The sequence below is a fragment of the Alligator sinensis genome, unplaced genomic scaffold (genome assembly GCF_000455745.1).
Source record: "Alligator sinensis unplaced genomic scaffold, ASM45574v1 scaffold569_1, whole genome shotgun sequence".
Classification (NCBI taxonomy): domain Eukaryota; kingdom Metazoa; phylum Chordata; order Crocodylia; family Alligatoridae; genus Alligator; species Alligator sinensis.
In genome coordinates, this window is record NW_005841914.1 from 1268927 (window position 1) to 1282268 (window position 13342).

The 13342-nt window shown below is 46.8% G+C and overlaps 1 protein-coding gene across 1 annotated transcript in view; it reads left to right on the plus strand.

Moving 5' to 3' along the window:
• TTLL10 (tubulin tyrosine ligase like 10) overlaps positions 1 to 11528 on the plus strand; it is a 157271-nt gene extending 145743 nt beyond the window's left edge. The window contains exons 12-15 of the mRNA XM_025198137.1: positions 2 to 142; positions 2425 to 2541; positions 9262 to 9355; positions 10307 to 11528. Of these exons, the coding sequence (XP_025053922.1) occupies positions 2 to 142; positions 2425 to 2541; positions 9262 to 9355; positions 10307 to 11088 (1134 nt within the window). The 3' untranslated portion in view covers positions 11089 to 11528. The remainder of the gene's footprint in view (position 1; positions 143 to 2424; positions 2542 to 9261; positions 9356 to 10306) is intronic.
• Positions 11529 to 13342: the final 1814 nt, after the last annotated feature.

Consider the following 13342-nt stretch of genomic DNA (forward strand, 5'->3'; position numbering starts at 1 on the left):
GTACATGCAGAAGAAGAACCCCCTGTACAGCCAGCTGAAGGAGGAGACGGTGTGGCGGATGGAGCGCTTTAACAGCTACATTAATGAGAAGTTCAAGCAGACCAAAGGCCTCCCCAAAGACTGGGTCCTCACTGTGTTCACTGTGAGTGTGTGGCCAGGGCATGTGTGTAGTGTGGACCTGGAAGAGAGGGGAGGGGGCAAGCGTGATTGCTTCTCAGGAGCCCGAGGGGAAAGGCAGGAGTACTGAGCAAAGATTTAATAGTTTCTAGGGTCAAAAAAGGACCTATTAGATTGAGTCCAACCCCTTGCTCTGGGCAGGAAAGAGCAATGGGGTCAAGAGACCCCAGCCAGGTGCTTGTCTCACCACCTGATGGGGTGTCCGATAGCAGCAGAAGCTGAAGGCAGCAGCTACGATGCAGGGAGTTTGGTGTCACCCATCACAGCCCCCGCCAAATCCATGTGGAAACAAAAATGAAGTGAGTTTTTCATTTTATTCATGTCAGTCTTGACTTCTGGCCAGTTAAATGGTTCGCTTTAAACGTGCTTTGGGGTGGATTAACGAACAAGGGCAACAGGCAGCAGTACCGGTGCTCTAGCACTCTTCACGTTTCCAATCCAATGTTATCGTGCTCCGGTGTATTAAGGACCTGCCCTAGACTGGCTAGTCTCAATCTGCATTTTTGAGGGCCTAATACTTTGTGGTGTGATTCCTTCCCATTCACCCTTCTCTCTGTGAACCGCTGAGATAGCCCCTTCTTCCGCTGAAGTGGAGGCAACCTTGTTTTCCTGCCATTTTCCTGATGGCAACACAAGAAGGAAGGAAGAGCCTCGCTCTCTGGGCCCCTGCAGCTCATCAGCCTGATGCTGATGGTATATTAAGGCTGTAATGCAGCTTGGGACACCTGTTGTGGGTAGAAATGAAGGGGGAAGAAGGTAAAAGGGTGTTCAAGCTTCAACTTTGGATTGTTGACTAAAAAGCAAGGGAAATTAAATGCCAAAAATGTTAAATGAAAAGCCCTTTGGCTTTTCACCCAAACTTTAGGAAACCAGGTGGGAAGCATCTTAGGCTAAGCCTGAGTTTCACTGAGATCTAGCAACATTTCACCAGCCTGCTTTCATGTTACGGTTTCAGGCAGAAATAGGAACCACACTCATTTCCACTGCTGCTGTTTGCTCTGTGTTACTGCAGCCGGTAGCCCACACCGTGCAACGCAGGGAGGTGGTAACTTGTTAGAGACAGAAATTGCCATATTTCACACTGGCCACATCCCCAAATGCCACATTCACACGTCAGTCAGTCACTAGTAGTCTCTTTAAATGCTCACTCTGCAGAAGGATCTGGGGCTCCAGTCCTGCAGGGCAGCATGACAGCAATATGCAGAAGCAAGACGCAGGACCGTCTCCTGGCAAGGAGGTACTGCTGTTGGCTAATGGGCCGTGGGGCCTCACATTTCCAACCAGAGAAGGAGCACAGAGGGGATAGCCATGTGTTTAGAGGAGAGAAAGTCTGCAAGAGAAAAAACAATGCTTATAACCCAACGGGGCCTACGAATCTTAGGACTTTCACTGGAGCGGCTTCTCTTTAGAAGTAGCAATAACGGCATGAAGCTGAGAACATCCTACATTGAGATGTGGGTTTTTGTCCCATAGTCAACATATGGTTTGTTTCCACGGGTGGATCTAGGATTTTGAAAAAGGGGGTGCAGGTGTTGTGGTGCATCATCCCTATAATCCATATCACACAGCACGTATATTTTTCTCCAGGTAAAAAGAAACTAGAAGCTTTACTAATATGCTGCGGGGGATAGGGCTACATTATTCAGTTCAGCGTCAAAGCAAAAATAAATACAGCTTTATTGGAAAGTGTGCTCATTTGCTATATCCTGTATTACGTATTGAAAAACACAACTAGGCCAGCAATTCAAAAGATGTTTCTTTAGTGCTGTAGTCATTAGAATTGAATGTACACCTCTTCCAGATTCATAAAGCAAAATCAAACCTTCTCAAGCATCCTGACAGTGCATCCAGCACTTCACTGAAAGTTATTTTTGCACCTGGGTTAGTTAGAGTTAAAAACAGCCTGCAGAGCTGTGTGATAGGAGCTACATTACCAGAAGCAGCCAACAGACAGGGAATTTGCAAAAGAAAGAATAGCTTGATTAGTGGAATATTAAGACCATTAAAAAAGGAAAGAGGGTTATATTAACACCACTGCACCCCCCCCCCCTGGAGCCACCTCCATTTGGTTCCCAGACTCTCTCAATTTGAAAATGTAGGAAACCATCTCTATGGAGGCAGGGAGGAGAGGATTTGCTGGTCCAGGTGGCTCTGCTGAACTGACAGGTCACTGTCCCATGTCTTATCATTCTGTGGCCCTGTGCATTCAACACGGATCTTAAACTGCCTTTCTCCTGTGTCTTTCAGAAGAAGATGCAGCAGATCATGATGCAGTGCTTCCTGGCTGTCAAGGCCAAGCTGGAATGCAAACTGGGCTACTTTGATCTCATCGGCTGCGATTTCTTGATAGATGAGAACTTTAAGGTATGAAGCAAGATTGTGTTCCCGTCATTCATGTAGCCACCTCTGAGAAGCCAAATATTTAATAACTCATAGCCGCTCTGAGTTCATACTAATTCTTGAGCAATTTAGGGAGAGCATTGCATGCTCTATGAAGTATACTTCATCTGTTTAAAACTCTGATTGAAGTTTGGATAAGAGTGGGATTAACAGGGAGAAGTATCATGAAATCGGTAATTGCCACAAACTGTCTGGCCTTGATTTTGCATCCCATCTGAAGGCAGCTAAACGTATCTACACCGAACCTCCTGGCACACCGTGCTGGGGCATCGCTCTCAGTCCTGGGTCAGGGGTGGGGGGAAGGCATCACGAACCAGAAAAATAGGACCATGTTCCCAATAGCCCCAGTACATTTGCCATCCAGGTACCAAGGCATCCCAACCTCACGTAGCTTGTGGGTTTTGACAGAACAAAGCTGCGGAGTGACTAAAAGGTAAGAGAGGGAGACGGTCTTGTTAAGAACAGATGAAACGATGAACACAACAATCACATCGCTTCAATGCAACAACATCCCGTGGAACCACCTGGCCTCAGCACAACGGAAAGCCATCTGGTTGATTTTCCTTTTGTGGACCTGTTGCTAAAGAAGGAATTAAATACAAACATATTGCAGCAAAAAAAGCGGAGGGGAGCAGCAAACCCTACTGCAGAAGTAAATGTATGCAGCACAGGACATGGCCCCCAAACAATAGCCTCCTTTGTGCAGGAAGTCAATGGTGAGAGAGAGTAAATGGCAAAGACAGAGAAACTGGCACATCTCAAGTTTCAGCAGCAATTGTCTTTTGCAATGTTGGCATGCAAAGCCCTGGCTGTGTAAACCTGAAATAGAATGGGAGATCCAATATCACTCTATTGTGGCAATCCCTGTGTGGTTAATTAAAAGCTTTAGCTTTGCTTCAGTGCAAACATGGTCCCTGGAGTCTGTTCCCTCCCTATGTATTTTATAGAGGGACAGATAAACAAGATACATTTCTTTAGCATTATTTGATCTAAAGCCAGAGTGGGGGTTTCAGTGCTGAGAAACTGGAGACTTAGCAATGTGGGACCTGGTTGGGAATTGGGTGAAGTGCATGGGAAAGGTGTTTGTGAAATGTGTGCGCTTATTTGTTTGCTAGAGACTCTTCCTGCCTTGAACCTGGTTCTTCTTTCACTTGTACCACTGGAAACAGGAGAAGGTCCACTGGGGTCAGTGGAGGCACCTCAGTGTTGAACTGGTGCAAGATGCAAGAGATGCAGGCCCGCTCGTCGTTCCTACAAGTCTGCCACAGCATGGTAGCTGGGCTGATCTCACAGGGCGCTTGTACATGTTACAAGTTCCTGACTCGGCACCTTCTCGTGTCTGCTTTTGTGTCTCTAACATCTTTCCAGTCTTGGGGATAGTCCCTCCAGTCTAAAAAAATACCGGTTCTTGTGCGGTACCTGCTCTGTAGGGTCTCCAGGGGCTCCCTCCCCACAGCTAATTTAAGACAGGCACGTGAAAGGGTTGAAAAGTGTCTGTGGGTAACTCAAGCCCTTCTTTCTTCCCTTTTCTTTTGAGAAACAAATGCCTGAATCCTTCTGAACCGACACCCCAAGAGGGCATTTGCCTTGCCCGGTCTCTGAAGGGCATTTTCTTTTCCAAAGCTTTAATTGAGATAGCCCATGTGTGTGAACAGGACCTGAGAAGCCACAACCCCATTTAGCACCGACTGTGCTCATGTTTAAGCTGTGAAGAGGGGGAATGAGGGCAGGCAAGGGAGGAGGGAAGTGGAGGAAGAGCTTGTTTTTCACAGTCATTCTGTCTCCTCTTGAGTCATCCTGCAAAGACCCACAGACACAGCAGGCCTCCGGGTTGGTTTCACGTGAAATGGTCTCCCACCAACGAACCTGTTTAGCAAAAGGATTGCATCAGTCTTACAGAGGGGCTCTGGGGAGGCTCAGAAGACAGATGTGGACTGGAGGTCTTTTACTAGCAGTAAAAGGATTCAGCTATCCAGCCAGGGGAGAATATCAGGTTGGCTAGTCACCTTACAGCAGAGGGGCACGACGTGGATAAAGGGCTAACTTCACTCATCATAAAGCTATGCAGTTCCACCGATTTCAGCGGCCCTGCTGCCTATTCTCCTCAGGGGCATCCGAATCCCAAGACCTCCAGGCTTGAGCCTGCATGTAAGATGCCTGCCAATGGATATGGAAGTATCTGGAGTCCCAGGGTGAGAGCCTGGGACAGAGGATGCTCGCCGGTTGTAGCTCATGAGACAGAGGATGCTCGCCGGTTGTAGCGCCGTACATGGTGTTTAGAACGATTGAATTCTGCCTGCTCAATCCATATAGCTTTTGGAAGGATTACGTTCTGCTCAATCAATGTGATTTGGAACTGATTTGGCCGATTTCACCCGGAACACGAAATATATTAATAAAAAAAAAAAATTCTCTGCAAACGTTTGGGGTCCCTACAGAGATGGATGGATCCACACCAGGCCCCTGCCAGGAGCTCAGTATAAAACCTACTCATTAGCATCTACCTCACCGGGACAGTGAGAGGAAGGAAAAGTCCACCAGTTAGGTTTGTGACTTTTGACACTAGCAATTTGGGGAGTCTCAGCAGAGTCGTTTCAGTGACTGAGTGCCACCCTCAACAGTCCCTAGAGCAGGTGAGGCTGGGCTCACAATTTCAGGCACATGGGTACTGGCACAGGAGAATGAGCGGCTTTATCATCATCTTTCTTTGCATTGCAGCAGACCCACAAAGTCTAGTCATGGAGCCCCAGCGCAGTAGGTGCTGTACAAACCCAGAGCATAAAGACGATTCCTCCCCAAAAAACATCAGACTTGGGTTTTCTCCACACCTCAGCAGTGCATTTGAGATTGCAATTGTGGCTAGCATCTTCTTAATGATGCTGTCTACATCTTTTAATTGCTACATTCCCAAGTGACCCTGATAAATCTGTGTGTGTGGGTGTGCGCGCGCGAAGACCCACAGACACAGCAGGCCTCCGGGTTGGTTTCACGTGAAATGGTCTCCCACCAACGAACCTGTTTAGCAAAAGGATTGCATCAGTCTTACAGAGGGGCTCTGGGGAGGCTCAGAAGACAGATGTGGACTGGAGGTCTTTTACTAGCAGTAAAAGGATTCAGCTATCCAGCCAGGGGAGAATATCAGGTTGGCTAGTCACCTTACAGCAGAGGGGCACGACGTGGATAAAGGGCTAACTTCACTCATCATAAAGCTATGCAGTTCCACCGATTTCAGCGGCCCTGCTGCCTATTCTCCTCAGGGGCATCCGAATCCCAAGACCTCCAGGCTTGAGCCTGCATGTAAGATGCCTGCCAATGGATATGGAAGTATCTGGAGTCCCAGGGTGAGAGCCTGGGACAGAGGATGCTCGCCGGTTGTAGCTCATGAGACAGAGGATGCTCGCCGGTTGTAGCGCCGTACATGGTGTTTAGAACGATTGAATTCTGCCTGCTCAATCCATATAGCTTTTGGAAGGATTACGTTCTGCTCAATCAATGTGATTTGGAACTGATTTGGCCGATTTCACCCGGAACACGAAATATATTAATAAAAAAAAAAAATTCTCTGCAAACGTTTGGGGTCCCTACAGAGATGGATGGATCCACACCAGGCCCCTGCCAGGAGCTCAGTATAAAACCTACTCATTAGCATCTACCTCACCGGGACAGTGAGAGGAAGGAAAAGTCCACCAGTTAGGTTTGTGACTTTTGACACTAGCAATTTGGGGAGTCTCAGCAGAGTCGTTTCAGTGACTGAGTGCCACCCTCAACAGTCCCTAGAGCAGGTGAGGCTGGGCTCACAATTTCAGGCACATGGGTACTGGCACAGGAGAATGAGCGGCTTTATCATCATCTTTCTTTGCATTGCAGCAGACCCACAAAGTCTAGTCATGGAGCCCCAGCGCAGTAGGTGCTGTACAAACCCAGAGCATAAAGACGATTCCTCCCCAAAAAACATCAGACTTGGGTTTTCTCCACACCTCAGCAGTGCATTTGAGATTGCAATTGTGGCTAGCATCTTCTTAATGATGCTGTCTACATCTTTTAATTGCTACATTCCCAAGTGACCCTGATAAATCTGTGTGTGTGGGTGTGCGCGCGCGCACGCGTGTGTGCATGTATTCCCCAGGGTATGCACTGAGGCTATGCAGGTAAAAAACAAAGCAACAACACAGGCTCTGGGGGTGCTGCAAGCGGTGGGAACACCACCCCCACTTGTGCAAGTGCTGCCTTTCACGGACAAAGCCACTGGCTAGAGAAATGTGTCAGGGTGGGAGTTATTCATACCATAGGAAAACAGACCTGCCTTGAGGACAGTAAATTGCATCACCCACCAGGTCGGCCCTGAAATCACAAGAGAACAGGGCAATTAGAAAAACAATATTAAGAAACAGAGATTCCTGCTTGATTCCCAGAGAGGGAAAGGCAATTTGAAAGAAAAGAAAAAAAAAAATCTTATCTTGGTTTGTGCTGGTGTTTTCCTCCTTCCACAGCTCATTGTATTAAATAGTTTGCACTTAAATAGCAACTTATATCTTCAAGGCACTTTACCAACATTATCTAACTAATCTCCACCCCCACCCCTTCTTCTGAGGCAGCTAACTGGTGTTATTCCTATTCCACAAATGACAAAATGGAAACTCAAAGCAAAATATAAAAAAGGAGCACCCAGTTAAACACAAAAATAAATCTTCAGGTTTCTAGAAGAGTTGACGACACTGGGTGCCAGGCTGTTAAAGATCTGGCTCTTATTTAGGTGCTAATAAGAGTCTTTTTATGTTATTATTCAGCCGCAGGGGGTGAAAGGACTTATTTGTTTAAAGCAGGGGCGGGCAATTATTTTGGGCAGAGGGCTGCTTACTGAGTTTTGGCAAGCCATCCAGGGCCGCGTGACAGGCAGCCCAGGGCAGATTAACGTTAATTTTCTAAATTTTTTAGGGGCCCCGTGGGCCGGATAGAATGGCCTGGTGGGCCACATCTGGCCTGCGGGTCGCATTTTGCCCACCCCTGCTTTAAAGCTATTTAGGTACCTAAAAGATGCAAGTGAGCAACTAATGCAAGGTGTTTAAAAAGTGCCTCAAGTCTAAGCCCCACTGATTTCAATGAGATGCAGATACCAAAAGTTGCTTAAGGTGCTTTTGAAAATCCCATTGCCCTGTCTGCATGGCACTTAAACCAGGGTTTTTACTCTGCTCCATGGACAAGTCATGGGGACCCTAATCCCCTAAAGGAGCCTCACTTCCATTGACTTCAGTAAGAATCCAGTGCCTAAGTACCTTGGTGCACTTGGGTGTTGGTCTCTCTGCCCCCCCTGTAATGCAGGGCAGTGGTGAGACTGAACAAGTGACAACTGGGAGGTGATGATTGATTAGCCACCTCAGCCACAGGGGACATTTAAGAGTGCGATGGATGTGCACACACACACAGAGCCCCTCAAATTTGCTCATGAGGCCGAAAGGGAAACTAAAGAGCATTCAAAACATTTCAGGGGGTTCTTTGCCAGCACAAAAATCGTGCAAGTTTGCCGTAGCCGAGCAAAGTTTCCAAACAGCACAATACACATTTTGCGGAGAGCTGTCAATATGGCTTAGGCGTCCTCTAGTGGCACCTGCACCGCATTTCCATTGAAAGAAGAGCTCATTTGGCTTCCTGAAAAGTCTCCCATCTTTTTCCAAGTCCCCTTCTGTTGGGCCTTTTCATTTTCCTAAACAAATTAAACATGAAAAGAAAATGAAAAATAATTGGCTTGGTTTGTTTTCCTCTTAGTAAAACACAATGGAGAAGAGCAGATAAAAGAGTGCACCTGATCCTTCTAATTAATGCAATTTCCAGAGGAGAAAACAGAAGCGCGCATGGAGGCAGGGCACCTTTCTCTACAGCATTTAAACATCAGAATAAAGAGCTGTAGGGCACTTATGTCATTAAACAACCCTCCTGAAAAAAAGCGAATGCTTCCCAGCATGTTGTATACGTGAATTGGAGTGCCCTATGCCAGAAGCGGAGGCTGAAGAGGTGGGTTTTTCTTTGAACCTGTTGAAGTATTTAACAGACCCACACACACTTGGCTGTTTTATTGCACAAGGATTTGTGCAACTTTTTTTTTTTTTTTTTTTTTTAACAGTTCTACTATCGTGCTGCCTCAAATTGGGACGTGAGAGCTAAAAAGGCCTTGCATTTCAAAATGAAACTGAGCCCAGACATACAAAACTCAGTGTATCACATGGTTTTACAATGGAAACCAACGCCTTGGGTTTGCTTGAAATCACGCCCCCAAAAACTTGATGCACTCACTAGAAATAAGTTTACCGCAAACCTGGACCTGAGCCTCCCTTAGAGACCTCAGCAGCCTCACTTGCTAAGTGAGATGGGAGTAGCTATGCAAAAAAAGTGACTCATAAGCTTCAGGAAATCTCATAAGTTTTTGTTTTGTCATAAAAATCTCCAGCTTGATGCATTTTACCTGGGCATTAATTAGGAAGGGTTTGCTTAAGTCTAGTCAGAGCCTTTGGTCTAAGTGGAGATAGATCATCCACTGGTAGTTGAGCTGGGGAGTTTACTGGATCTATTCAATCATCTCTGCTCTCCAGAAAATCCAGGTGGTCGTTGTGCCCCTGAATGGGCACTAGTACAGGTCTTAGAGGGCTCAGACTTTGCTTTCAGGCTCTTGTCTGTGCCTGTCCTCTACAGGTCTGGCTCCTGGAAATGAATGCAAACCCTGCTTTGCACACCAACTGCGAAGTCCTGAAGCACATCATCCCCACCGTGGTTAACGAGACTCTCGGTAAGTAGGCCAGCACTGTGGTGCCCGCACACCCAGCCGTCCCCTTTTCAGCACCTCCCATGAGAGGTGCCCGCAGGGACCAAAGGCACAACAGTGGGTCCCTGTGGCCTTATGTGTTATTTGAACCAAATCTTAGCTCTGTTATATAAAACAGAGCAGGGAGAATCTGGACTCACTCTAGCCACTTTGTCAAGGCCCTTGAGAACAATAATTGTAGTTTAATGCTGATTACAAACAACAGAAAGACATCTTGGCATCAGTGGATGCTGCTATGGTCCCATCAAAAAACATTTAAATGACTTAGAAATCAAAACAGCCCTGGATCTTCAGTGAGACTTGTACGTCTAAGGCATTTAGGTACTTTGGAAAATCCCACCCTCACTTGGCCCCATTAGAAATGTTGTCATTGTTTTAGCCAGCTACTTATACAAGGCAGAAATCTGCTCAGGCCAGACTTTGGAGGTGTTTTTCTCATACCTTTCTTTAAAATGTATGGGCTGCATTTTCACACACATCCCCACCTCCCCACACATATTTGGAAGTGCCCCTTGTCCCCTACATATTATTTTGCATGCACAGAAATTAAGAAATACTCATGCAGTTTGCATCTATGCACACTGTGTGAGCACTTGGATGCCTGTTCACCCCATTAGCACATGAAAATATTAATGGCTTAAAAAAGAGTGAACTTGATGCCAACAGCATATGTTATATAGATGCTGTCTATGGCCTGGTGTGCATGTGTATGCTTGCACAAGTAATGTCATGGATTTTTTTTTTTTAAATGATATATGACTTTCGTGTATGCATGCATGTGTGTGCAGGTTCATGTTAGGGTAATTGTACATGTCCCCATTGCTTTTCCTTTCCGTGTCCCTTGTGCACTGTGCAGTGTAGCGTGCATTTATGCAGAGATGTGTAGCCATGTCATGCTCATATCTCCCCTCGCAGATTTGGCTCTTGAGATTTTCAAGAAGTGCTTGAAATGCCAGAGGATATTACCGCTGGAGACACTCTGCCATTTTGTGCTGCTCTACAATGGGGATGCTTCTGAACCTGGATCCAGATCCTTAAAGACGAAAAATGCCATGCGTCCCACAAAAAGCCAGAAGTCATTTGCAGAGAGTACCAGCCCGCCCACTCAGACCCCTACCAGGGCAACCGAGAAACCTCCCAAGAATCCCACTTCCCCGTCTACCAAGTTTTCCCAAAGAACAGTCTTAAGCATGCCACAAGTGCAGCTCTCCAGCACGCACAGCCTGTATTGCTACCGCCCAGAGAAATCCACCTTCCGACCTGGCCAGGTGAGCAATACCTGCCATAAATACGTTATCAAGCCTGCGGGGGTCTCAGAGAGCCTTGTAAAACCCAGTGTGGATGATGGTTTTGACAAGGACAAAGCCAGCACCATCGTTCCTACAGTGGCTGCTTCAAAAGATACCTCTTATAGCGCCTGGTTACAGCAAACCTTCAAGATTCAACCTTACACTGCCATCAAAGAGGACCTGAGCACTGTCACCTTGACCAGCTCCCAGATGGTATCTCTGCATCTCCAGTCCATGGTCCCCAACAGCTCCCCATGTCTGAAATGCTACAGCAAGCCCCTCCATCAAGCCACCACCCACTCTGTAGCCCAGGGGACACCGCTGACCCATGAGAGCATGGCAGCTGCTGCGCCCCAGTGCTCCGAGTCACCTCAGGATGACAAGAAGGTGTCCCATCGCGCGTCTTAGCCTGAGATTACTGTGTATTGAACATGTGGTGCTTTCCTATAAAGGACAGAGCCCTGCTCCAAAACATTTGCTATCTGTGACATATCTAAGCATTTTATGGAATCGTTTGCTGATTTTTAAATGCTCATTTTTTTTACCTTAAAAAAACAAAAAGGAGAGATCGTTATGCAACACATTGGTAAGTGACCTGCCATGTAACGCTTACTCCCCCAGTCACTCGGATTCCTCCTCCCCTCCTTCCCAGAGCCACAAATTAAGGAAGAAATACCACTGTGCTTTGGTTGCTGAAACAGTAATAGTATGCTATAAATCCCTGGAACGAGACTGAAAGCCCCAACTCTGATGTCCTCTTCTAGAGCATATATTTTAATGTTGGGAGAAGCCGAATCAGCAATACTCTTGTATCGCATTGTGTGTCCTGTATCATTATATTTGCAACATGCCGTTTAATCATGTGTTATGCTGTATCTGTGCTCATGTGTTATCGTTTATACACCACGCACTCGTGTCCATTATTGACAGCGATGAATATAATAGCATTGCTTTGGCTGGCAAGATTTACCCACCCTCTCTTGTATGGGGTAGGAAATAGTTCTGCAGTGGTACTTGCAACTTCCACCTGAATTGTACCCTACCTTCCACCCGCAGAGGTGGATGGAGGATCCTTGTACCCTCCTGTCCTGCAAGTGGAAATGCAAAAAATAGCCATATAGAGGAAGGGAACTTCCTTGCCGTTCTCCATCACACACGCACATAAATCACTGCTTCTTCTGGCTGTAAGGCCTCCCTCAGCAGTTTGAAGGTTATAAATCTAGCATTCACTCCATGCCAGCTGAGCGGAGGCACTGGCCTGTCTTCCAAAAGCTGTGGAAGGAGCTTCCTTGGTTGGTTCAGAGCTGGCAGGCTTCCTTCTCAGGGGCTAAGATCACTGGCGTAGAGCAGGGTCCCCAGTCACCTTGCTGCCTAGACCTGCTGTGAGTCATCTTGGCTAAGACAGCCACAGTTGATCTAGAGCAGACATCCCATACATTTCATAGATGTCATAGATTTTTAGGGTCGGAGGGGACCTCGGCAGATCATCGAGTCTGACCCCCTGCCCCCGGGCAGAAAAGAGCGCTGGTGCTGCTGAAGGACCTGCGCCAGAGCTATTTTGACACAGAGATTTTTCAAGGTAAGAAAAAGTAGTGCATGAAAAAGGAATTTGCCATGAGGGGAGGGTTAGTGAAAACACTCCCTTCATGTGCACTTCAGTGGAGGGAGAAGGCAGGGTTGTAAGTGCCCGAAAGTGCCCATCCTGGAGCATATATCATGGGCCCAAGTCCTGTCTTATTCCCATTAAAATCAGTGGAGTCACTTCAAAGACAGAAATGAGAAACCTTGGACAGCAATGGCTTTAAAAGATCTGCGGAGCGGTGGTGGGCCAAAGAGAAAGAAAGAAAAATCAGGGCCTGGATGCAGCCATCTGGAAGTTGGGGGCTGAGTTTGGATTAGACAGTCCCACTTCAAGGCTGGAGTCTAGACTGAAAGGCATTTGCATTGTTCGGGTTTCAATTTGGTAGAAACGAGACCACTGGAGGGAGAGCACGTTGGCTGACATGCTGCAAAAATAGCAGCGTTTCCACCCATGGGATTTCAGCACTGTTAAATTTGCACCCAACAACTTAGATCCAAATCCAAGCTCTCATTCATCATTCATCTCTGCTGAGCCTGGGTTTACCTCTATTCCTGAATAATATTAGTGGGCTGGTTACGGAAAGACAATGCAATAATAACTCCACATACCGCAGTAACTCTGCATTGAGAGGTAGAGTTCAAGCTGCCTTGCTGTAGCAATGCTATGATCAACAGGGCTCTCTTCATCTTTAGCCCGCTGAGTGACTCTTACAGCCCAGGTCAGCTGCAAATGATCATTTTGCAAATCTTTTCCACATTTCTCAGGAAATTTGGTGAAATTCAACAGAAACCACGAGGCACTGCTTGCTGCGACTGGAGAAACCAGATGTAGTTTGCTCTGGGGGCGGTTGATATCTCTTCAGAATATCAGCAGACTGACTTCTGCAGCTGCATCCTGCCCTTTCAGTTCCTCGAATATCTGTGCATTAAAAAAAAACGCTGCTTATATTAACCCCTTTTCTTGTGCACAAATGCAGGTCTCAAGGTACATTAAGTAAGCAGTTTCCTGCTGGTGAACCCTAACAAAACCCATATTTCAAGGCCCCCAGACTTTAAGGGGTGCCAGGCCAGGTTGCACAGT